The sequence below is a fragment of the Gymnoscopelus braueri genome, assembly GCF_963280865.1.
Source record: "Gymnoscopelus braueri genome assembly, chromosome: 10".
Lineage (NCBI taxonomy): Eukaryota > Metazoa > Chordata > Actinopteri > Myctophiformes > Myctophidae > Gymnoscopelus > Gymnoscopelus braueri.
In genome coordinates this window covers 38,104,502-38,131,872 of record NC_137611.1, presented here as the reverse complement: position 1 = coordinate 38,131,872, position 27,371 = coordinate 38,104,502, and the positions used below count along the sequence as shown (strand labels likewise).

The 27,371-nt window shown below is 41.9% G+C and overlaps 1 protein-coding gene across 3 annotated transcripts in view; it reads right to left on the bottom strand.

Annotated features, from left to right (window-relative positions):
• The window catches only part of glis1a (GLIS family zinc finger 1a), a 34,056-nt gene that overhangs the window by 3,501 nt on the left and 3,184 nt on the right, over positions 1–27,371 (bottom strand). For 2 of the 3 annotated variants that reach the window (XM_080439672.1, XM_080439673.1), the window contains exons 2-6: positions 19,029–20,190; positions 12,187–12,348; positions 9,149–9,262; positions 6,450–6,594; positions 4,990–5,146 (exon numbers count right to left, since the gene is read on the bottom strand). In XM_080439672.1, coding sequence (XP_080295798.1) covers positions 4,990–5,146; positions 6,450–6,594; positions 9,149–9,262; positions 12,187–12,348; positions 19,029–19,946 — 1,496 coding nt within the window. In that variant the 5' untranslated portion in view covers positions 19,947–20,190. Of the gene's footprint in view, positions 1–4,989; positions 5,147–6,449; positions 6,595–9,148; positions 9,263–12,186; positions 12,349–19,028; positions 20,191–22,749; positions 22,798–27,371 lie in introns of those variants that run through there. The other variant, XM_080439674.1, reaches the window with a different exon arrangement.

Here is a 27,371-nt window from a genome sequence, read left to right as displayed (position 1 = left end):
TCCCAGTAGGTTATTTAAAGGGAGCAACTTCTCTTTCTGGGTCCACACACACGCACGCACGCGCGCACACACAACACACACACGCACGAGCGCTTCATTTCCAAGTATTAAAAATCTTAAGCTGGAAATGAGGTAACAGTGAGGTTGTTTTTGTTGGATGCTCATCAGCTGGCATCAAGGGGAGTGCTATTCTTCCTGGGGACCACAAGTGTTACCAGACACACAAATATACAAAAACACACACACACACACACACACACACACGCACACACGCGCACACACACACACACACACACACACACAAACACACACACACGTTTATATCACTATATGTGTGAGGACATCAAAAATGGCTGAAAATACCCCCAAAGAAATCAGATCGGAACTTTTCCGGTGCAACATACCCAGCGAGCAACTAAAATATGTTATTAAATATAACTCTCTCTCAGATATAGCTCTAACCCCAACCCCTAAACCTAACATCTAAATGTTGAGTCCTAACCCTAACTTGAATCTTTTTGCAATTGCCATTAACTCTAAACATATTTTTAATCCATGAAAGGAACCTTTTCTCATGTGAAGAGGACCAGGAAAATGGTCCTCACAATGGCTATTTCTCAAATTCTACTATACTTGTGAGGGCATTTGACCCTCACAAGTATAGTCACACACACACACACACACACACACACACACACACACACACACACACACACACACACACACACACACACACACACACACACACACACACACAATTAAAAACAAACTTCAACTTATAGTGGAACATTTTCTATTGGGGGGGAGGGTATACAGGCGGTCTGTGTAGGGAGTCGTATCCATCGCCACGCTGAAAGAATGTGCTGACTGTGCGCAAACAGTGTCCTGACTCAACATGGAAACGAGTGAGTCAGGGTAGCCAAGTCGAAGACGAGAAAAAAAGGTTCGCAAATGGAATCTCTCTCCGAGGAGATAGGCAGCTTAAAACCCCCCGTATGGTATTTGAAAGCCCCCCCTCTGTTCCTTCAAAGAGCTTGCACTCAGCATTTCATGTGGGCCCGGGCCTGAGAACTCTCTTGGATGATGTACTGTAGAGTATTGGTCCCCAGAGGGCCAGATGGCCTTGGTTTCTGCTGGAAGGGGTTTTAGTGGGGGTTTCATAAACAAGCCAGGCCTTGTCAGAGAATACTGATGGCTGCTGGCCCATGCGTTCCCTATATTCGGGTCTGACCAGCCATAAAAAGGGAAATGTTTGGAGATTTTCTTTACATATCTATCATTTATCTTCCCCAGTTCCCTTTATTGCCCATTTCCCATGTCAAATGACATTACCTTAAATTTTACAGTCTCTTATGGAGTACCGTAAAAAGCCAAAATTAATCAGATGGACTCTCAGAAACCCAAACTGATATAAGTTACAGATGGCTGTGGCTTGCCGAGGTAATAAAGACCAGGCTTTGTGTAGGGTTATGTAAACAAATCTGCGCTTTGATATACTACGAGCCGTTGATATAAATGCACGCGCGGCTGTGCCACGATGACTGCGCGCCCCAAGAATTCGACACTTCCCTAAATTCCCCGCTGACGGCTCCCAAAATGATAATCTACGGCTCGTATGGAATTGACCTTTAACTATAAACAACCGTGTCTGTTCCATCGCTTACATTCCTGCAACGTTGCAACAACATAGTTGAGATGTCTGAGCCATGCCCTGCGTGGTCTGCTAGCTGGATCTGTCGTTATTGCGGTCAGTGTGCCCATACTTTTTGACTTGCAGGATTTTAACAGAGAGGCCAGTCCTGAGAGAGAGAGGCTGTCAGCACAACCTCAGGAAACAGTTACACTGGTCATATTTTTTACAACGAAACCCCTTCAGTACTCTCTCTCTCTGTCTATTGCTCTCCCCATCTCTCTCTCTCTCTCTCTTTCTCTCACACACACACTCTCTTCTTTGCTCTCTCTCGCTCACCTTCTCTTTCCCTTTCTCTCTCTCTCTCTGTCTCTTTCTCTCTCTCTCTCTCTTTCTCTGCACGGTCCAGGGTGAATCACAAGCTAACTACTGCCAGCTGCCGTCCCTCACAGGAGGCACTCGGAATGAGAAGAATCCTTCATGCAGCATTTAAAGTCTTACTTAGTCATCACACAGATTATATGTATATTATGTGCAACGATGCGTTAATCCATGGATGGTTTTCAATAGCAGTAGAGCTGGGCTGGATCAGAGGAAGGGATGAGTAGGTTTACCATAGGTGCCAGTCTGTGTGATCCAAACAGCTATTAATGGTTTTGGCCAGGAAAACCTGACAGCCTCTTGTGCTGAGATCTATGTGAAACCGGTCAGGAGTCCCTTATAGATACAGATTTACTGGATTCCAATGGACATAATTTAGTCTATGCGATACAAACGCAACAATTTATAGTGTAATGTTCTGCCAACAGCTGGGCCTTCAGAAACATGACATTCTTCATCTTCTTACCCAGGGAACTGAGCAACCCTGGATTTTAACACCCGCAACACCTGGGAAGAGTACAACCAACAACTGTTATTCGTTGAGGGAGTCTCGTGGAGAATTTGAGAGTTAAGTGCCTTGCTCAAGGGCGCCTCAACGGTAGACATTGATGATGGATGACACTTCTCAACCCCCCAACCCCCCCGTGGGCTCCAGACCGATGATGTTCCAATCACGAGCCCACTTCCCCTCTAACAGCTAAGCTACAGTACTGTCGGCCCTTTAACATACAGTATACATGTTTTGGGTTGTCAAACATTTCAGTTAAATCAGCCCACTTGAATCCCATGCCACTTTGAGCTTCTGTAAATGTAAACTTTATTACCACTCCTTCCTTAGTATGTATATAATAGACTTTCTGTGTGGAAGCCATCCCAGCTAGTCTGCCTGTATCTAATGGATATACAGCCCCCCCACCCACCCACTCACCCACCAAAAAAAAGGTCTGGGCTCAGTCCCCTGACCACAAAACACACAAACACTACACATCACAAACACGCGCTGATGGACAAGCTTTAACCTGGGCCTCTGAATCCCACCGGTATTCAATAATTAAAAGACGTTAAAACGCCTAACGGCGGCCAGGATAAACACTTGGCCATGAGGTAAGAAGCTTGATGCCGGCCGCGCCGCGCCACGAAGCAAAGCTCATTTATTTCACGTGTTTAACGTCTTGCTTAACCATTTTGCGGGGGAAAAACAAGTGCTTGAATGGTATTGGCTTTGGCAGGCCGTTCTGTACTGCGGGCACCACTGAGCCTCTATGACATCCTCGGCCTCTGTACAGACAACGTCAATACACAGAGAGAGAGAGAGTATATTTATGGAGACGCTGGGCACATACTCTCAGACTGTAGTGTCCAATTGATGCTGTGTCAACGTGAGTCCAGTTACCGTATATCTTTAACCACATTAACGCGTCAATTTAAAAGAAAAAAAAATCTGCAAGCTCGCAATGCGTTGTGAGCTTGTAGATCCGCTATTTGTCGTACGACGTAGTATATAGGGCTTAAGTGGTTAACATGCACAGCAGGTCAGTGGTACAGTGATGCAGTAGTATGTCTGTATAACCTAGTTTTAAATCGCTTTTTTGTAAATTTTTACATTTATGTGCTTTATTAGTAAAAGGAAAAGAAAGGGAAAAATTGCTATTGCTATAAGGAACATGAAAAAGACCAAACAGGAATACTGAAATTGACGGATACTTTGTGCAAGTATCGAACATCACCCATGTGAACTTGGCCTAATCACCCCTCCTTGATGGAAGGCAAATTATTGTGTGCATCACGCCAATAGCAGCTAATAGTACAAGCAAGGCAACAATGAGCAATGATTTGATGGCTAATTGTCCGGAAACCACTGCCCTGGAGCATTACAGCTGCGCCTTTTTAGTCTCTCTATCACTTTTTTCATTGGGCTGAATGAGACGTGTCTCGGTTTACGGGACACATAAGTTCTGCGGCCTCCAATTACCCAATCAGAGCAACCGCAAAGCCATAACTCTAGCTCTGGTGATAAAGTCTCTGGTCTACTCAAGTATGCATAGGCACACATCGCTGTCTCTATTTCTGGGAATGTGCTCAGTAGACGGAGAGAGGCAAAGCAAAAATGAGCATGAAATCTTTAAATAAGTAGCTGCTCTCAGGCATTAAAAATAAGCTGAAATATAGATATGAAATATGGCCTAGTGTGGCATAGTTTGTTACAAATGCCTACTGGGACAAAGCACATAAATTCGTACTCCAATGGATTCACCTGCAGGGAAAATGCAGTTCTTTTCCAAAATACTATTCTCACCGTTAAATATCGCTAGATCAGAACTGATCAGACAGACATATAAATATCATTCTGTCAGTTAAGAACCTTAGTTATGGGGCATATGGTGGTAGCACCAGGGTAGGGTTCCTGCGCACCACCGAAGACTGGGGTTTGATTCCTCCGCTGTGCCTCTAGCTTGGCCGGGCACTTGCATGAACACAATTGACCATGTTCATGGGTGGGATGCTGGTTGGAGAGAGTGATCTCTGTCGCTGCAACAGTGAATCCTGGTTACTCTGGCACCTGTTCAGCAGGGAGCAAACTGGGAGGGATAATGTGTTCCAGCGCATGTGTTCTGCCCTCTCAGGGACACTCCTTACTGTCAGGTGAAAAGAAGCGGGCAGTGATTTCATGTGTATAGGAGGAGATGTGGCTGTCTACACCCTCCCCAAGACCAACAAGTAGGGGTTGGCAGTAACAGAGACTGTATACATGGGAGGGGGGGGGGGATTGCATAATGACTAAATTGGGGAGAAACAATGAAAAAGATAAAGAATAACTGATCGCTCCCTGGGACCACAAAAAAGGACCTTAGTTACCAAGGACACTTTAAAAAGCTCTACAATTTACTGTATTTATTATGGTGGGTATCACATTTAAGCGAGAAACTCTTCAAACAGAGATCAGATTGTGGACATATCAGTGGAGACCTGGCACTCACCCTCCTCTCATGCTGCCCGGGGTCACCAGTGAAGACAGCGGACTGTTGGCGCTGAAGTTTCCCTCCAACCCTGCATACTTGGAGCAAGGATTCAAAGACTGTGGGAGAATCTCAGCATTGACTCTCCTATGGACAGCATTGGAAACGGAGTACACGCCTGGAGAAGAGAAGAAAAGATGCTAAAGTCGTGATATATAATTTGTGTAATTCTACATGAGATCTGTTTTCAGGCAGCTGACGACTGCACCGTATGTCACCAATGCTGTTTTTAGTGGCCACAAGTGGTCACTAAAAACAGCAAAGTGGACAGCAAATAAGCAAATTAATGATTGACAAGGGCAACCTATAAGTATGCATACAGTAGTTGAGCTGCGTCGCCCATTGCCAGATGACCTCGGTGTCCTGGAATCTGATTGAATCAGAGATCTAATGTAAAGAATCAAGAATCAATCAAGAATCAAGAGGACATGACGTTTCATCCTCATATGTTGGGATTTGATTGTGAAATCACTGCATTGAGTCATTGCATAGAGTGGCAAACCATATATACACCAACAGCCATTACAATAGTTTTGCAATTGCTTCACTGCTCAACTAGTAAATCAAAGAATAAAGTCAGACAGGCACACAGCCAGACGGAGCAGAACAGAACAGAACAGAACAGAGCAAAGCAGAGCAGAGCAGAGCAGAGCAGAGCAGAGCAGAGCAGAGCAGAGCAGAACAGAACAGAACAGAACAGAAGAAAAGAAAAGAATAGAGTAGCCAAACAAGCAATGAATATAAGAGGTAATTTTTTTTATAGAAAATGTAATGCAGCCAATAGCTTATATGGCACAATTCGTGGAACAATTGCCCGGTGCTGATAAGAACACGGTCCTCTTGGGCACTTTCAACATTAAACACTGGCACGCTTGTTTCTCCCTGAATAAACACAGCTTGCAGTGTGCCGTTTGAGGACTTTTCCCTCAAAGCCTTCTGGGTACGACTGCAAGTAGTCTGAAGTAATAGACATGGACAGCTCTCCTGGACGCTTTCTCTCCTCCTATGCCAACTGAGCCTCAGCGTACCTGACAGCTTCTTGAGTCCGGTTCAGCCATTCAAAGAGAGGGAGAGAGCGTAAAAAAGGAGAGGTTGGCTGGAAAAACAGTTTGGAGAGGCTTGAGGGACAGGCAAAGGGAGAAGGGCCAACTTGCCCACAGTCACTGCCCGGTAATTGGACAAGGTAAACACTGGCATGATGAGCTATCATCGAAGGAATGAGAGGGAGGGAGGGAAGGAGCAAATGAGGGCATAAGAGAAAATGAGAGAGACAGCTTAACAGTTTTTTTTTTACAGCCCAGGTGTGTTTGGTCTATTACCATTTTCTTTGTTTTTGTTCATTTCCTCAGAGGTGTCAGACACCAAAATGGAGATTTCCGCCCTATTTCGCTACCGTTTCATCTGGACATTTAGCACTGTACCTGTGTAGTCGTCCAGACTGGGAGCGGGGGATCTGTTGCCTCTGCCGCCGTTGGGACAAAGCTGGGCGGGGGCAGAGCCATGGAGATGCTGCCTAGCCAGACATTCGCTCAACATGTCCGGCTCCAGCACAGAGTGCACTTGAACCTGTCAAATGAAAAATTCTTCATTTAACAAAAGGTATAGACAGCGTTTTGATCCATAGTGGATCTTTGTCAGATCAATTAAAAACACTTGTTTAGTCCTTCCATATATAGTCCCCTGCTACATGTCTCATCACGATTCCTTTGTCATTATATGGGCTGTTATTCGCAAGGTGTTAAAAAACATACATAGAACAAACAGTGTATGTAGGGAATAGGCCTGTCCCCGACTAAGGATTTGTTTAGTCGAATCTAATTGGCGACTAATTGCCAATAGTCGACTGGCAGTCGACTAATATATATTTTTTGGGACAAAATACATTTTATTTCAAAGGGCCAAGTCTACACAGTTTGTTTTGTGTCTCCAGCAGAGTTTCTAGTGTCTCTATCTCTCTCTGGAAGAGGTTGCACATGAACTCTGCAGCCGCACTGAGGCGCTCCAACACAAACAATACCAATACAAAGACGAGGAATAAGAAGAATAAAGTGGAAGTTACGTGTGGTTGCAGGTGTAGACTTGGCCAAAAAACAATTAAAAACATTTTTGGCCCTTAAAAAAAAAAGAAGAAAAAAAAAAAAGATTAGATTCGACTAAGAGACACGCAGTCGACTCGGACCCCCCGCGACTAACCAGTCGACTAGTCGAGGTCAGGCCTAGTAGGGAATAATGAGAAATGTTTTAATTGTTACAGAGATTACTCGCATAACCCACTGTTACAGAATAATAATAAAGCCAAAACGGTATGGACAATAAGTGTACCATCAGTTTAAGCAACTCAATCATTTCACATCACAGGAGGAATATGTGCAGAGTGCAGACCCTGATTTATTTATTTTACCACAGTGGTAAAAATAAATAAAACTTTGCACAGATAATGTATTCACACAGAATTCCTAGAAATCCAGACCAGAACAGTAGCTGTCCAGGAAATTTGTCTTGGTTGCAAACACTTGAGACCACAAGAACAGATGGTTCAGGACAATATAAGGTTATTCACGCATTTTGTAAATATACTGTATCCATATGGCACTGAATCACAAATATACTTATCAAAGGTAATACTGCATATTTAATATTGTGTGAAAGCACACATGCGTACAAGGAGAAGGAGATTACGGTAAGTCTTGTTGTTTTGTGGAGGAACACATTTTTTCAATTTTGGGTAATGGAACCCAAATAACCCTAAATTATGAGGGAATTCACTTATTCTCTTGCTATGAATCCTCATTTCTTAGACTAATTGAAGATGTAAGATGTGTTCTCTTCACAAGGGTATTCTCCTGTATGAAACACAGCCTGGCTCTTGTTTGGCTTTTTGGTGATTCAACTACAATGCAGCATGACTAGAGTCCTTCTTAGGCAAGACTGTTCCAAAAAGTTCAAAGAAAAAAGCGCCCCCCGCAGGATTTTCCAGAACAAACCCAAAGACATCTCCGGTACTTAAAAGGAAACTTTCAAATGACAATCGCAAAACAACAAAACAATAAGGGCAAAGTTACGCTTAATCAGTACAAAAAAATCGAACCAATAAACCAGTGTTTACGAACACACAGACGAAAACTGTGACTCCATTCATTTGAGGAAACGCAGAGCTGTAAGTGGTTGAATTAATGAAGTGCTTGTTGTGACAAGAGAAAGTCCCAACCAAGCCCCTGGGGGGGAAAAGCTTCAGGTCCAATGCGTGTTACCCGCATGTCACAAACTTACAAGCACACGTGTCTCTGCTTAAATGAAACAAGGCAAGGAATAGCACGCCAAAGTGGTCCACTGTCACTTATGGCCCGTAGAAAACAAACAGCGCGCCAGATAACATCGAACAATAGGCCCCCTATTCCCACTTCCAGGGAATGTGAACGAATAATACAGTGTGTTGCGCTGCATTTCATCTTTACTGAATCCTAAACACACTCCACAACTACTGCCAACAGCCCCCCCCAACACACACACACACACACACACACACACACACACACACACACACACACACACACACACACACACACACACACACACACACACACACACACACACACACACACACACACACACACACACACACACACACACACACACACATCCTATTCTCTCCACTAAGCCTAAGCCCCCCATCTCATGCCTCCTCTTCCTCTGTCTTTACTGCTGATGGTCGTTTCTCTGTGTCCTCTTCTATTTCTCTCTCTCTCTCCCCTCTCCTCCTCCTACCTTTCCCCTCATATCTCTCTCCCTATCCCTTCTCTCTCTGTCTTGGGCAAACAAAAGTGTTGTGTACTTTGTCTCTCTCCTCCTTCCACAAAATCCCCTCTGAATCCTTCTTGCTCATTTCCCTCTGAGATTTCTATATTCTCCTTATCTTTCATAACCTATTCTTCACTCACAAACAGTGCGGCTCATTTTTCTCTTTATCACTCTCTCTCTCTTCTTCAGCCTCACACTCTCCCCCTTAACTGCTCTCTCGCTATCCCTCATAAGATGTTTTTCCTTCCCTCTTTGACCCCCTATCCCACCCCCACTACCCCCCTTCACGACAACCAGCTGCCGAACTGAGTGTTGTTGGTACCTTCGTTTCCCTCTCCTGGAGCCCCTTGGCTGAGTGGGCCTTGACGTGCTTGCGCAGGGAGCTGGGGTCCGTATAGCGCTTGGTGCAGCCCGGGATCTGACAGGCGTATGGCTTCTGTGAGGCCACCAATGAAAAGTAGCATATAAAGACAGAATGAGGAAGAAGAAGAAGAAGAAAACAGGTGTGGGGAGGAACGTTCGTATGTATAAGAGCGTGTCAAGAGCATATGTACATCATTTCAAAGCAAAGTTTAACACCTGGGGAAGATTGTAGCATTGGATATTGGGGTCAAACAAGTTTGAGTAGTAAAGTGTATACAAATAATACGGGTGCAGGTTTAGGTGATCCGGAATCACTTCCAGGTGTGTCACAAGTGGGATATTATATACAGTAGTGGAGAGTGCTAAATATATACAAGTATTTAGGATAAATATTTTAGATTACGTGGCTTAGCGTGTACACCCAATTTTGTAAACATTTTACATATGGTTCCCAGTGTAGTAAATCTTACCATACCTACTATATTTCATCTGTAAGCTTAAAGGGAGAGGGAGAAAGGAGAGTTGAAGTTCACGTGAGCTGTTTCAACCCATTTATGTGCAAGAGCAGGTCTTGTCTCAGTGCAGCTCAATTCTAATGTAAAATAATGTATCCCACCATTTAAATGACAAAGAAAATGTAATCCTGTGCTATGGCATATTAGTCAACATAAAATGTATTTTCTTGTTTTGTTTTCAGATTTTCTAACCCTAGATCTCTCCCACAACACTGCACAAATTGCTCTGTACAAATTACTAAAGTATTTAAGTATTTGTTTTTAAATTCATTGCAAGACTTCCTTGATATATAGCTTGATGTAGCCTACCACCAGTTAAAACACTTTGGCACTCTTACTAAACTTATGCTTTATGAAAACCTTTTATTAAAAGACAATAACGCAATGTATTTTATGTTCAGAATGTTGTTGCTGGAATCTTGACGCACTAACATTCGCACACAGGGCCCCACGCGATTAGAGAGTGACTTTGGTCTTTGGTCATCTTTTGTTAAATATGTGACCGTGATTTACAGATAATGACATTACTTTAAAGTAAATGGGATAATACAAGAACAATACTCACACCCTTGAAGATGTCATCTTCCTGTCAAAACCCTCAAACCCTCATGTCGAAATGTAATACGGTTTCTAGAGTTACATTTTTACATATGCCCCAAATGTATTGTATTTACAGTAATGTGCTTTACTCTATAGTGTCCTAAAATGTTGAGGAAAATATATAGTACAATATAGATGAAAAAAATACATCTATATTGATATACAATTACCTGTTCCAAAATAAAACATTTACATAAATACATATTACATATACCGGTACATATACTGTATACACAAATACATCCAGAGGGTTTTGAGAGATTTCCAATTGATTGTAGAATTCAGTATATCATGGACAGACTGATTAAGCCTTTATTAGCCAGTATGAAACCACAAAATGGAGAAAATGGCTTGTGCCTCATGTCGAAATACCAATTGAGTGCAATGTACTGTTCTATCCTCTCCCTGGTCATTAAAGTGTAACAGGAGATGTGCATTTGGCTGGACTACCACTCAAACCTGCCATTCTAAAGAAAAGTTTTTAAAAAAAGAAGAAAAAAAGTGGTTTATGGAACAGATCTGCTATAGAGAAATCTAGTTGCACAATCTCAAGGAATGAAAGTGTTTTTTCATGTAGGTATAGAAAATGGAGATAAAAGAGAAGCAAGAGAGCGGTTCTTCCAATGACCCACTTAAGTCCTTTTCAAATTTGTTTGAAAATGGCTGATCTACAAGCTCATCACTCCTTGTGATGTGACACGTTCTGAGCTTGCAGAGATGCCTACATCTTGGTATTTTTTGAAGATTTCCACCAAAATATTGATCATGCCAGGGTGAAAGTGGTTAAAATACATACTTGTGTATGTTATTGTGTACTGTATGTGTGCACATGTGTGACAGAGAAAGTTTGTACTTGTAACTCGACTTGAATTTATACTTGGAATTGGTGTGTGTGCACATGGGCGTGTATGTTCATACATACACACTACAGTACTCATTGCGGTCCAATAAACAATCGACATAGCTAAACTCAGTCAAATCTGAAGCCATGCATGACTGGAAGGTGGTGCCTGGATGCAGAGAATGGCAGTGTTTTTACTTAAGTAAAAGTATCAATACCACAAGGTAGTCAATTTACTTGAGTAAAAATGTACTTGAGTAGCCTAAATACAAAAGTAAAAGTATAAAAGTGCTGGCATCAAAATGTACTTATTGTATCAAAAGTAAAAGTACTCATTGTGCAGGCTAATTTCGAATAGCCGAAGTAGGCTATATACAGAGCTGAAGTGGTTAATGTATGTTTTTTTCGTAATCTACATACAGAGTGACACCCACAGCCACAACACTAGAGGGAGCGACCATGATCTGGTACTACCCAAATTTAGAACAAACGTGGGAAAGTTCTCATTCTAATGCTCTGACACCAAAATGTGGAATGCCCTGACACCACCCATTAAATGATGTATAACACTGGTTTATTTCCAAATTGGCCTGAAAAAACACTTATCAGGACTGGAGACCAAAAGGGGAGGTAGATGTAATTGTCCCATCTCTTTTGTACATAGTGTTTGTATTCGTTGATGGTATTATTTTGTTAATTTTGTATGCTATGCAGATGAATTGAATACATAGGACCACAATGGACACAGGACTTTTTTGTGTTATCTTTTTAGCTTTAATGTCTTACTGTACCATGTGCTGCTTACATTTCTGACTAATAAAGTATTCAATCAATTAAAAACAAACAAACAAACTAACTAGTAACTAAAATGTTCAAAACATTGTACTGGAGTAAAAAGTACAATATTTGCCTCTAAGATGTAGTGGAGTAGAAGTAAAAGCATAGAAAATTGGAAATACGCCAGTAAAGTAAAAGTAACTCAAAATTGTACTTAAGTACAGTACTTGAGTACACCACTGGAGAATGGCACAGCTTACTGACCGTGTCCAGGTGAGTGCGCTGGTGCTTGGCGCGGTCGCTGGAGTTACTGAAGGCTTTGAGGCAGCCGGGGTTTTGGCAAATATAGGGCTTCTCTCCTGTGTGGCTCCGCAGATGGATCTTGAGGTTCTCCAGACGTGAGAACGCCTTTAAACAGCCCTCAAACTGCGAAACACACACACACACACACACACACACACACACACACACACACACACACACACACACACACACACACACACACACACACACACACACACACACACACACACACACACACACACACACACAGCTTAAAGCATTTCATATTAATAGTAATAATAATCATAATAATCATCATAATCATCATAATCATCATAATCAATACTAATGTAATTAATAATTAATAATCATTATTATTATTAATTTGATATAGCACTTTTCAAAATCTATGTTACACCGGGCATTACACAAAATATGGATTTAATAGTACTTTAACGAGAACAGAAAAACAAACAACAGAATAAATAAACAATTATATAAAGAAAATAACCTTTCCTGTACAGGTAGGACTTTTAAAAGAGGAAGTTTAAAAAGTTTAAAAGAATCAATTAGCTTGAGCTCGTCTGGCAGACGCTCCAAAGGCTGGGGGCCGTGACTGACATACAGTATGTATAATTGTATATGTCAGCAGGGGTGTCATTTGGGGTCCCAGGGGAACCCTATAGCGTTCGTATAAGATATTTTATGGATATATTCTCCAACTCCGATTTTCTTTTGCAGATTAATCTGATTTTAGTACGACGCTGAGTGCATCTCATTCCACCCCCGTCCATCGACGTGTAACACACGTTACAGATGTGATTTCTTTTCTTCAAGCATACATTCATACTGTACATTTAAAGTAGCGTCCCTATTTTGGTCATGTGAGTATTTAAAAATATATTTTTTTTCCCCCCAAAATAACAAAAATGGCAGATCTACAAAATGTGATGGCCAAACTGGTGGCCATGCGATGGCCACCAGTTTTTTCTGAAAATGTAATTGGAAATACACAAGTAATAGATTTGTGATGACTCATAAATCCACAAGTGGATCTTCAGATTCTATGTAAATGCCCTGGGACAAAAAGTGTCTCAAAATGCCAGTAAAACACAATACAGAGACGTCATGGACAGAGCCAATGCCATGATTCATATTTGGTTGCGTGTGAGTGACGCACATTACAATAGCAGATCTACTTGCAATAAACAATAGCAGGACTATTCTAAAGAATAGCAGATCTACAAGCTCACAATGCAATGCAGGGCTTGTAGATCGGCTGAGTACAAATCAGACTTCAGGCAGGTATTTTCAGTGCATACAGTCCAAAGTTTATATATGCTCACATTGCTTATGTATACTACTGTACTTTATGCACACATGCAAAAACATAACCACACCAAAAGTGCACACACACACACACACACACGTATGCATGTACGCATGCACACATGCACACACACACACACACACACACACACACACACACACACACACACACACACACACACACACACACACACACACACACACACACACACACACACACACACTACGCACTATAGGCATACAGACATGTAGACACGTAGAAACACACCACAAACACACATACATAAAGTTAAGAGTGTGATATGAGAAGCGTTGGTACAGTAGCTTCTGGTAAAAGCATTTCTCTTGGACATGGGCCAGACAAGAAGTAAATACCACACACTCTGTGGGCAGCCACCTCGCCTGATGCCTCACAGACAGCTAGTCACTACACACGCCATAGCATGGTATTATAGAACCATAACCCCATAGAAATATGTGAACTTTAGCAACAGTGCCTCCACCATCTCAAATGTCTCATACATTTTAATCTCATGATTTAATCTGCAATGCATTTTAGACCTGAATCCGTTAGTATTCGCAAAGTCACATTTAGTGTTTGTTTTAACCATGTTGTCGTGCCAGATGCGCGGGTTTGCTACACAGAACAATACAGCGTGTATGTGCAAGAATAAATAACGATAGTAGGGCATTTTAAAGTCAATTGAACACATATTTCTGTGATCCCCAGACACTATGTGAACTGTGCCAATGTGTTAAACCCAACCCACATGGTGCTCCAAACTGATTAAAACAAATCGAAATAATTATTTACAACTAATTTAAACGGGGTCTGATTTATATACTACAACACAGACAGCATACAGTATACTGTATCCTTTTCAAGACAATCCAGGCGGAGAAAAACAAACGTTTTTCTCTTCCTTGCGTTCATTCCACAGTTTTACTGGCTCTCACTAATGAGATAATAAATGTCATTCAGCTCATTGAGTTTAACGAGCTTCAACAAAATGTATGCTGATTAATCCAAGGCCTGCGGAACCTGCACACAATAACCTAAAGTCAACAGCAGCTCATTAAAAATACAGGGTTGTAGAGGTGATCCTTCTGAAACATTTGAATGGTTTATTTATGCCCACATCAACTGCGTGCGCACGTGTGAGTGAGCGCACGCACCACACACACACGCACACACACACACACACACACACACACACACACACACACACACACACACACACACACACACACACACACACACACACACACACACACACACACACACACACACACACACACACACACACACACACACGCAAATGTATACACACAAACATATGCGATATATTATGTACTGGGTAACTGAGGATAACACAACAAACATTATGCAACTTTTACAATACACTATGTCAAGTTAGACCAAACTGCACTTACAGTACATCAGTTACCTTCGTTTGAGTGATTTGAAGGGAAATGTTTGAACTGCAGGATGCTACATATGCATCCAATCTTCCCCATTACAGTTCAACCCCATGGCTACCACAGTTTAAAGGCCATGAAACAAAAAATAAAACAAATGAAACTATATCCGTCCGATTATATGTAGCTCCTAAGAAGAAACATTTCTCATGTTGTTCACATGGTTAGAAAATTAAGCACAGCTTTATCTAAGCTTTCAGATGAAAACGTTTATGCACTTTATTTCCTTGGCTTGTGAGTATAATGTGTCATTCTCTGAGAGGCTCTGAATATTCAAAATGGAACTCTTCATACCAAACAATGCTTTCCATTAATTCCACATGCTATGGAGCTGAGTTAAGCATTCTTTCAATAAATTGTGAATTTTTATGACATCCAAAATACACTCACTCTCTCAAAGTGACTTCAAAACACATACATACTGTATCTCGTACAGTTTCACTTTCTACTGTAATGTGGATGTGGACTATGTATTCAAACCTTTCTTTACAAACATCTACTCTAATCGTTTTTTATTGAAAAGACATTGACCCCAGGGCTGGGCAAAATATACTGAAACCGATATTTAGAACCGACTCAATCTTGCTCATGTAGGTTAATCAAATAATTGAAAAACAGGGTATTTTTAACCTTAACCCTTTTAATTTGTTATATATATCAACAAAACAACACGTCAAATTTGGACAGAATTCTTTGAATCGACTAAATCGATTAGTCTGATTAACCACTTAACACTGTATTATACATTGTTGTACAATGGTGGCTTACAAAAACTGAAAATAGCAGATCTACAAGCTCACAACGTGTAGCATTGCCATGCGTTGTGAGCTTGTCGATCTGCTATTTTCACTAGGCTTATCCTATTTATAAAAAATTAAAATTGGCTAACGGGAGGACGGGTCGGCAGGCGGGCGGACCACGTCATCACGTTCATGTCACTATAACAATGCAGCTACGCCCAAATATGGAGTGTGTTGTATAACCTCAATGTGTCATCATGGCATCAGGCGCAAATTAATCAGCTCCATATATGGGCACAAAAGGGGCATGCCCATATATGGGCATATACAAATGACATCTGGGATCAAGGGACAAGGACTGACAGATAAAGAGATCTCCAAATATGGGCATATCAGTTGGATTGGTGGTGCAACGTAGGTGTGAGGGCCACGTAGAGGCCCGAACCTCTAGTTTTTGAGCGGTGTAGCCGCTCCTATAAGTGGGGTTGGGAATTCGTCTGTCCCTGTACTGTGATTGGCTGACTCTATTCACACCCTTTTTGCCGTACCGTGATTGGCTGACTCTATTCAGACCCTTTGCTTTGATTGGCTAGCGAGACGCATGACGAAATAATAACCTATAAATAGCACCACGCACTTCAAAAAATCATTTTTGTTTTTAAGTGAGCTTCCATCATTGTGATGACCACTGTTGTTTCTAAATAACACCGCTCACTTCACACTGGGTGTGATTTTTTTAACAATCATTCATTAATCATAATCAAGGCAAAAGTTTGAAATAATTGTGATTGATTTGAAGTCATAGTGCCCAGCCCTATTGACCTCACTATATTCTCCATGGAAAGATGAATGTTTTTGTTTTCATGCAGTAGCATACTTTCATCACTGTCTGGTCTGATTCCTGCTGGAGGCAACATCTCAGAGGATACTTGTAATAGAAATACAAATATCTTTCTGCAGGAAAGAAATGCATGTGCTATACGTAAAGCCACCATACATGCTAAACACAGTATACAGTATGTAGGCCAAACACTGTAAGACATGCATGGCTGATCCTTCCATAGTTAAGTTGAAATCGCCATTGGGAGCCCTTGTTTACAACATGAATAGTACCTGTCTAATCTTAGACTTGACGTTATGAGCTGGTAAATGACCATGAATTCATGAACAAACACAGAGTATATTCATAAGAAATATTCATTTTCCACCACTGCAATAGGAGTGACTTAATTTTCATGTTTTTGGCTCAGGTGTTTTATGAAAATAAAATTACTTATTCCACATTGAGATTTTATACAAGTCTCTCGAGCGTGACTAATAACTCCTTTCTGTGGCGATGCTTTCTGCTGTTTATTTAATCATATTAATCTGTCAGTGGGCAAAACTCCACATTAATATATTTACAAGCTGGCGGCAGATTAGGTCATATTTAATGAACTAATTCAATTTCACAGGAAATGTGTCCTGTAGTAGTGTAGGTTTGTCTGAATAGGGCACTAATGGAAGACTCGGTATGATGACAGAAGTGGAACCATGGGGGAATTACAGAAAGACTTACTCACGCTTCATCTGAAGGCTGCTGAGAGAGAGAGAGAGAGAGAGAGAGAGAGAGAGAGAGAGAGAGAGAGAGAGAGAGAGAGAGAGAGAGAGAGAGAGAGAGAGAGAGAGAGAGAGATTTGGCACCAAAACACAAGGTCATGATGGGAAAGACACTGGTCATCCCTCCCAAGAATTACCAAGGTTGTGCTTCAGGTTATGACCCGTGGAGTATGATGCATGGGCCCATGGGACTGTGTTGTACTTTTTAAAAGTCAGCCCAAAAGACACGCCGCCATAGTCTCGTCTCTGTCGTGGGCTTTGTCAAGGTCTTTTTTATTCAAAGCTCTCTTTGCCATAATTCTGTCCTTTTATAAAACTAGTGAATAGAACGCCTATTTGAATATGTAAAACAACAACAACAACAACAACAACAACAACAACAACCCAGAAACACCAGTATGGTTTCGCTCTAAGATTGGATTCTGTAGGGGTGGGAATGGAGCCTATATGGGCTGGTGGTGTTTTTAAAGGTATTAGTGTTGACTTGTGGCACAGTGGTAAAGTGCCTGCCCACCACGGAGGTCGTGGGTTCAAAGCCACTGTGGTGCATCCGTAGCATCTACACGAACACAATTGGCCCGTGTTCGGGGGAGGGAAGCCAGGCGGGATGGGTGGAAATGGTCACTGTACGTAATCCTACGGGCTGGGGCGGCACCTGTCAGCAGAGGAGTGTTGGGCGGGAGGAGTAGGACGAAGGCTCTAAGTCCTCCCCATGGGGGCTCCTCGCTGGTAGGTGAGTCAGTGGGATACAGTGACAACATGTGTGTGGGGAGGAAACAATTGGCATAACGATTAAATTGGGGGGGAAAATGGGGTAAAACTAAAAAAGGATTGACTTGAACAGGTCTCATCTTCAGAATGGTCTTGACAAAACAACTATTACTGTATATTACGTTGGGGTCAGTGACATGGTCAGGTGGTTAGAAATGGATCAGTTTAATAGAATCAGTCAGAATCCATATGTCTTGGGGTGTTTTGCTTCAATGACAGCTGATATGTACTATTGTTTAATTGAGATGAATGCTGTGTATTTGACTAACCAGAAAATACCAAGCAGATCTTTGTGTTCTTCATTAAGCTGGCACACTTTCTATTCATTAGACAGAGAGAGCACAGAGCCACGATTGTCCCTCTGGTGCAGATGAGTAAGGGAAACCCGTCTCGAGGAGAGGCAACCATTTGATCATCATCCCTCTCTCTTCTCAGAGACAGTCTCTCCATCACTAAAGCTGAGCAGCCTGGAGTTAAGGCGTGACGTGATGTACAGTAAGAACTCAAACCCAGCTAGGTTCAAGCTTTTGAAACTCTGTTCATTCCTAAATGACACCTGTAAGGAAAAATGTTCATCTAGCAATAACCCCTAAGAGGCCGTTCTTCACCGGGATTATGGGAGACCACTGTGGCGTTTATATAGAAGAGATAAAAGCGTGCATACTGAATGAAAGGTTTTCTTATATGTGATATACATAGCAATAAATATTACTATACAACAAGCAAAATGGCATATACAGTAGCTTCCCAGTTAACATGTGAGATGGAAAAGTAATTAAATGCGGACAGCCATTCGTAAAGGGAATTATCAGCACAGCTCCATACAATGACATAATGTTTGACCAAAGAGAAAAGGCCACTGTAATCAAAGTAACATTTAAATACAATGAATCCGGTCACACTCACCATGCACTTGTTGGGTTTCTCTCCAGAGTGTACCCTCATGTGGATGAGAAGCTTGTAGCGGGCATTAAAGGGCTTGTAGCGTCGCACGCAGCCCGCCCAGAAACAGGCAAACTCCTCCCCTTTCCGCTGGTCTATGTGCGCCTTCTCAATGTGCCTCACCAGCTCCTCCTGATGGCCATATGCTGCACTGCAGTCGATCCAGCGACACTGGCCCTGTTGGTCCATTGTCGGGTCAGGAGGTCCAGGAAGCCTCGGGGACTGAAGGGGGGATCGGTCCTGACCAGGGAGGCCTTGCTCCCCTTGGAGGGGTTGGCTCAGATGGAACAGCTCCCCCTGAGGATGGTTGCTGAGTTGAAACAAGTCTGCCTCACATGTTAGGAAGTCATCTATTGGCTCCTGTTTTATCGAGTGATACTCAACCTGGAGCTTCTGCTGTTGCTGACGACACTTGTTGAGGGATATGTGGGCCCCAACGGTGCTACTAAGAGGGGAAGAGGAGGTCAGCAATAGTGAGGATGAAGAAGAGGTAGAGGAGACAGAAGAGGAGGGGGAGCAGAAGGAGGAAGAGGAGGGGGAGGTGGAGTGCATCTGATGAAAACCTTCCTGCCTCTGGGCACTGTGCTTGGCCTCTGTGTGCAATGTAGGTGAAAAGTCTTCCAAAGTCCTATTTATAGGAGATCCGTTTGTCTTATAGTTAGAGCAGAGGAGGGAGGTGAGGTCCAGCCCCAGGGAGGTAAGGGACAGGGAAGTCCTTGGATGATAACACAGTCCAAGACCCCCTGAATGGATAGATGGAAGTGAATGACAGAGGTCCCTGGGGGACGATGGAGCTTCAAAATCCTCTGTGTCCTCGAATACACTGCCAAAACCAGGTAGGGTTAATTGGGTGTCTGTGGGTCCAAGGTCTGGGGGCCACATGTTATCCTCCTCTTCCTTTCTCCTAATAAAAGATCCCTGTAGTGAAATTGTTGTTGTTGATTCAGATGGAGCTGATGAAAAACCTGTTTAAGTCTCCATCGTTAGAGAAGAGATCCAGAGCATCTTTCAATGCTCAGTACATGAGTCGATACACTGCCGCTGGCCATGCTCATTTGGAATCGGGTTTACTCAACGTTCTTTCATACGTGCCAAACTGGTGCATGGTCAATATCTCCTTTGTGCACTGTGGGAGACAGAAAAACAAAACAAACCTTGACTTGAGTCATTTTAATAGAAAGAAACACTAATATAAAACATTATTGCACACACTGTAACAATACCACAAATTACAACTGTGAGCAGAATTGGCAAAAGTGCAAATATTTTGTAGGACAACCTGCCATGAATTACTGAAACATAAAACTGGGCCTCGGGGAAACATTGTCGCACTCTGCATGTTCCTCCTTTAATTTCCAGACCCCTGCAAATCTTTATCCAGTCATTAACACTAAATGGAGCACGGTAACCAGCACACAAGGTCAGGGATGAAATCAAACCCAAACTAACAGGGGACAGCCCACCTTCTTGTCAACAGGCCTCAATCAAACTGGCTCGGAGTCTGTCACTGAGGAGTGTATATTTGGCTTCCTTTGAGCTGCCCTGGTAGTCGGGCCTGGTTCATAATGGCAGGCGTACAGGCCACCCTGACAGCGAACAGCCAGGCATTTGTACAGCAGCAGATTGCCTGGAACCTGGTGCCAGATGAGGCGGCTGGCCTGGAACTGGTGAAGAGATGGAGGGTAATGGACCGCATCTCTCCACTAACTAACCTGCACCGTAGGGGCCTGGAAAACAGAGACCTCCAAACTGAAGGCCCCACCTCCCATCACTTATACAGTAGCTCTACTGTGCAATGGTCCTTGCATGTTCATTGGGATAGAGTTAACTAACACTGCTCTGTGTCATCTGCCAGACACTGATGATCTAATATGCAACAGGATCATTGCCATATATAATTGGTCATCGGAAAGATTTGATGGGATTTTATGTGTCTGGAAGACCTTTTATGAGCCAAAAAAACGACACGACCATGATGATCAGTACGTAAACTTCTCTAGTTATATTAGCTGAGGAAGGAGGCAGTAAGTGTAGGTTTATGCCCTTAGTTTCCTGGTACACTCTGGTTTACAGTTTTATGATTCTTCCCGTAAATCGCTGGAGTTCCCCTCACCAGAGTCATGTAGCGGGCCAATCGTGGGAACTGTGGTTAGATGCTAATTAGAGATGTTGCTGTTGAGGGCCCAAATGTGTCAGTGTGTGTCGAGGAGAACAGCAGGATTAATGATACTTATGTAACAGAGTTGGTTTGGCAAGCTCTGGTTGAAATGATTACCTAATTGGGTACCTGTGTTATAGCATAAATCACACAAATCCATGGGAGTTTAGTGGGATATCTGTGGGCGTCCAGATGACCTGCAATTAAGACAGTCGATTTACCAAATAGCTTTTGAATACTGAAGGACCAAAGAACTATTGAATATTCACCTACCACTTCATCTGTATCATGCGATAATAATCAGAAACATCAGAATCAGAATCAAGAATGTTTCACCAAAACAGAATCTCATGCAACTATGGTGTATGCTGTTAAAATAGCGAAAGAGTGGGGCATAACTATAAGCTCTGCTGCACACAGAGGGAAAAAAGGGGATTTTTAAAAAATCAGCAGGGTATCTATTCAAGGATGATTTTGGTTCTGATCCAGAAAGACGAGTCAGACAGTAAACCTAAGAAAAGTGTCCCACAAAGCCCCAACTTATCCAACAGACTTTGTAAAATAGCAGGCATCTCATATGGTGTCTTTTAAAAAGCCTTGCTCACTGAGGTTAGCTAAACACAGCTGTGGCATTTCAGGACAAGTAAATGTGTACTTGTCTCAACAATAAGCACTTCGGTTCTTGAATTACACACTTTTTGTTGAACTGAAACATGGGAAAAGGGTTCCTCAACAGGCATGAATTCCACAAAAGGATATTCACGTCCTTAGAATGCTTCTGTAGAATGAGTTTTTAGCATCAAATATCTTGATGATGATGATGATGATGATGATGATAGAAAATAATAAACTACTTGCACTAAATGCATTATTTATTTCATTTTGACAAAGTCTTGCCACTTAAACATATAATGTGTAAAGCAGAGAGTAAGTTGATAATTACCAGACCATGAGGAAACAAGCGTTTTTCCAATGCAGTGTAATCAGTGTGAAGGTCACTTGCCAAAGACAATCAGCCTTTTCTAACATCTTATAACTGAAACCAAATGTTTACACATCTGACAAATTGTCATGTCATATGTTGTGAAAGTAATGCAATTTTGAATAAACATATACAAATTAAAACCAGCAGTTCACCCACTTTCGTTGGTTTCACACTGTTTGGTGCCACTATGATTTGGCTCAGACAACAGCCTTGTCATTAAGAGAGACAGACAGTTAGTGTTGTGAGGAATTCTTAGTCCGAAATTAGCCAATCTACAAGCTCACAATGTGACACAGCACAACGCGTGGTGCGCTTGTAGATTGGCTATTTTTGGTACACGACACTGTCGTATAACAACATAAACCATGCCTTTGCATAAGGCATGGAGGTAAGGTCCTTTGAGGAATGAGGCAGATGAAAACCAGAGAAAAATGACACGCTGTAATGTTTTAATGAAGGTAACTGGTGCTGTGTGCATCACAATGGGATCCAATTTAAAAAATATATATAATATAGTGATGATGTTTTCCACCGCTGCCTACCTTCAAAAATGGGACCGGAACGTCACGCTGAGACATATGGTTCAAAGAACCTAGCATATGGCTATCCACTTCCTAAAACACAATGAGCCACATCATATCACTCAGCCAAAGGTTTGCACACATAATACAAACAAGTCCCATTTGGAATCCACATACCATTACCTTCTGTGTGCATAATACAAGTGCGATTATTCATGTTAATCTAACCATAGCGTCTATATCGTAGTTATCATAGTTTCCTATCTTTAGCTCTAACTTTCTCTTTACTTAAAGCTACATTCTGTAACTTTCATGTCTTGTCCAGGATTCGAACCTGGGTCCCCTCTGCATGCTCAAATGTATGTAGAGACTGCCTGCTTGGGGGGGGATTTAGAAGATTTTGACCTTCAGGCAATACCACTTGTTGTGGTCAAACCAGAGAATAGGCTATAAATGTCTCAATAGAAGAACAGGGAGACCAAATACAACCGAAATTGTATAAGTTATATTAAACATTAATATACTCAAAATAAAATGTCATTCACAAAATAAAAAGTTACATAGTTTAGCTTTAAAGTCCAGCTGCAATGTGTTCTACTTTTATGATCCAGCAGCAACAGGAGTGTTTTCTATTAGTAAGTGGTTGGCAAATCTTTACAAATGTTCAGATGTACAATTCCTTCATACATCTGCAAAGATACTGCAAATGACATCTAACAATTTATGAGAATCCTTGTGGGGTAATAGCGGGTAAGTAAAAGGTCATTAGCTCTGCTGGTGATACCATCTGATACACAACTGTTTATTTCTAACATCTGCTAACACCTGGTCTGAAGTCAAAATAACATGGAATAATTTGTGGCTGTGCATACAGTACAGTATGTGCCATAAGTATTTCCAGCCTAACCCGTATTAGCCTCTTCTGCCTGGAATTAAAACAAAAAACAATGCCACCATTTCCCACCTATTGTATGTCAGCCCACAGTTCCCCTCTGAGATACTAGCCTCTCTGTTGCTTTGATGAGGATAAAAGGTGAATAAATATTGACTAATTTCAACAATACAGAATTGATATGTTTAAAGGGTTTTATGTCTGTCTGTCTGTCTGTCTGTCTGTCTGTCTGAATCTCAAGCAGTTATGAACGGATTTGCACAAAACTTGTTGGAAAGATTGGCCCTTGACCAAGGAAGAAGATGGTTAACTTCATGACAATTTGCCAAAAGGCGGTGTGGTAGTGGGTGTGGTCTCTTGTCTCTGTCATAATAATGCACATAACTTATTAACAGATTAGCATAACTCCAATCAAAGGCCCAGGAAGAACTGATTAACTGGTCACATGCGTTAAGATCATTAAGCTCTATTTACATTACTAAAAGTGATATGGCACGAAAAGCACCACAACACCTTATACTACCTCAGAAAATACTACTTTGGCGGAAGACTTTGCTCCACTGAGCACATTATCTAGTATTCTATACAGTTTTTGTTTCAAAATATCTCAAAAGGAAATTTGGTTATCAAAACATATAGCCTACTGTATGTCACAAATTAATATTCTCCAGTAAAACTCTTGGCTTCCTTATGGCTTCCTTATTCCCCCTTATGGCTGGCTATTTGCAAGGCTATACTATATTCCTGTACCCAAATAGCACAAAATGAGAACAGCAGAGTCTTACATAAACAAGCACTAGATATATTAATGAATACTACATGGGTTAATGAATGAGAACTGACATTGAGGCAGTGTAGCCTTTCAGTCAGAACTGTACACCACTCTCATGTCACCTTCTCTATGCTCTCACTCACAATGACCAGACCGGCTGTCACTAATGCTCCTCTGAGGTAAGACAGATAACATTCCAAATCAATAATGCTGTTATTATAATGGTGAAGGATGGCTGGCATCACAAGGACCAGACCGGATTCCATTTGTATAACGGCATATTTTCTGGATGACCAAGTATATTCTTCTGTTTTATTTTATTTTTAATTGAAAGGACAATACAATAAACCAGCACAGGGATTAATAATAACGGAATGACTTCCCTGTGGTTCTTGTGATGTCGTCTACATGACATCAGACGTCCAATTTATGACATCAGTACTATGACGTGCAATGGCATCAATCATCTCCATATTTGGGCTAAGTTTCAGCCTCATCCGTCATCCGTCAGACAGACAGACAGACAGACAGACAGACAGGCTGGCAGGCTGGCAGGCTGGCTGGCTGGCTGGCTGGCTGGCTGGCTGGCTGGCAGGCAGGCAGGCAGGCAGGCAGGCAGGCAGACAGACAGACAGACAGACAGACAGACAGACAGACAGACAGACAGACAGACAGACAGACAGACAGACAGACTTACAGACAGACAGACAGACAGACAGGCAGGCAGGCTGACAGGCTGACAGGCAAGCAGGCAGACAGACAGACAGACAGACAGACAGACAGACAGACAGACAGACAGACAGACAGACAGACAGACAGACAGACAGACAGACAGACAGACAGACAGACAGACAGACAGACAAGCAGACAAACAATTAAGCAGGCAAACAAACAGGCTGGCAGGCAGGCAGGCACTGTAGACCACACCATAAAAAATAAGCATTTCCCATTCATTTTCAGTCTGGTTTTGTTTGTCTTTTTTACCCTATCCAGGACCATGTGATCGTGCAGGGGCCAGGCACATATTAGAGAGAGAAAAATAACATTACAAACATATGAATGGAAATGTGTTGGAAATGGGAACACGTGCTTCAAATGATGTCACTTCCTGAAGCAGGTGTGGAATCTTTTTTCCTACATGTGTCTCTACCATAAATCACAGGGACAAACGTCCTTTAAAACGATTAATTATTATTCCGCTCTCAAATCAATAGAATAGGTGGATCCCTGACATCTTCGATCAACCTACACACCTATCATATAACTCTCTCATCCTGGCAGACCTAAACATTTACAAGCAGGTGCGAATCTGTGAGAAACATTGACCGTGCACAGATGGCAGGAAATTCCAGTGAAATGACAGTCACTTGGTCCAAAACCACAAGTTACTGAGAGTGGCGTCAGTGGACCAGAACCATCAGGGCCAGAGACTATGGACTCCTCATGGGGTCCACAATTTGCCAACATTTTGAAACAGGAGCAGCTTTAAAATATGTCTTGTTAAAACTCTTTTATGATTGTTTGCATCCTGTGCCTTGTATATTTAAACCCTCACTCCACTACATGATTCAAAATCAATTATCTTAAGGGTGGGTTTAGAGTTTTTTTGGGGGGGGTGCAACAAAGGTTGAGGTAAGAGCAGCTTGTGACTCATCTTCTGGCGAGCCGGTGTATTTATATATACGAGTCCATACATCATAGGCTGAACTGTATCAAATGGCAGGATATGGTACTCTCTGACAGACTGTGGGCCACTCCTATACTTGATGTCATCGGAGGACTGAATTTTACACAGACATCAGATTACAGCAAAAAACATTAAAGTGCAATCAACCTTTTTGAGGGTCATATTGTAAATACATTAGGGAAAGATGAAAGATGAGGAAATGATGACAATTCATCTCAAACTAATTTCATGAGTTTGCAATACTTCCTTGTCTCCATATCATTCAAATAAATAATTTGAAATATGTGTCCCGTCCTGACTAGTACCAGCACTCTGTCCAAGAATAATCTAAACTCTATTGGAAGGTAATGACTGAAAATCACAGCAAAAGCCACAGTGAAATTCACATAACTTATTCGTCTGTATATCCAAGCGGCCCCCAGAGAGGCCAAGAAACATTCATCATTCATTTTTCATACTAAAACCTTGAAATGTAAATGTGCTTTCCTCTGGGAGCAGATGAAACGAGAAACGTTACGTACTGCATGTGTCCTCCACCTATTCACTGAAGCCTCATCAATCTTGACAGAGCTCTTTAATGTAACTGCTCTACTTGTTATGTTTGTTAGCATTAGGTGGCTTCCAGTAAAAATATTTGAATTATTATTATTTTGCAACAACTTGTCTGGTTTTCTCTTCTCTGTGAGTGTGTGTTTCCCAACACCAACCACTTACTAATAGAAAACACTCCTGTTGCTACTGGATCATAAACGTAGATCTGTGTCAGACACACATTTTCAATCTGGCATACAATATTTAATGCCTGATTTATACATGGTTGCGTGCCGTGTTATGCAATATGCACCAAAAATAGGCAGTTTACAAGCTCACAACGTGTTGCGCTTATTAGTATAAATCACCCCTTACAATCCAATTGCACAGAATCAGACACTTAACAACATGACAGCTGTACTGTACATGTACACTACATCTCTTTAGAGGGAAAACGAAATCATATTTATAAATAGGGGGAATTAGCCACGGGATCTCAGCCAAAGAGAGAGAGAGAGAGAGACACACACACACACACACACACACACACACACACACACACACACACACACACACACACACACACACACACACACACACACACACACACACACACACACACACACACACACAGAGAGAGAGAGAGAGAGAGAGAGAGAGAGAGAGAGAGAGAGAGAGAGAGAGAGAGCGAGAGAGAGAGAGACCAATTCTTTAAAATAAATGAAAGTGATCTGAAAATAGCCTCTAAAGGAAAAAGTTGA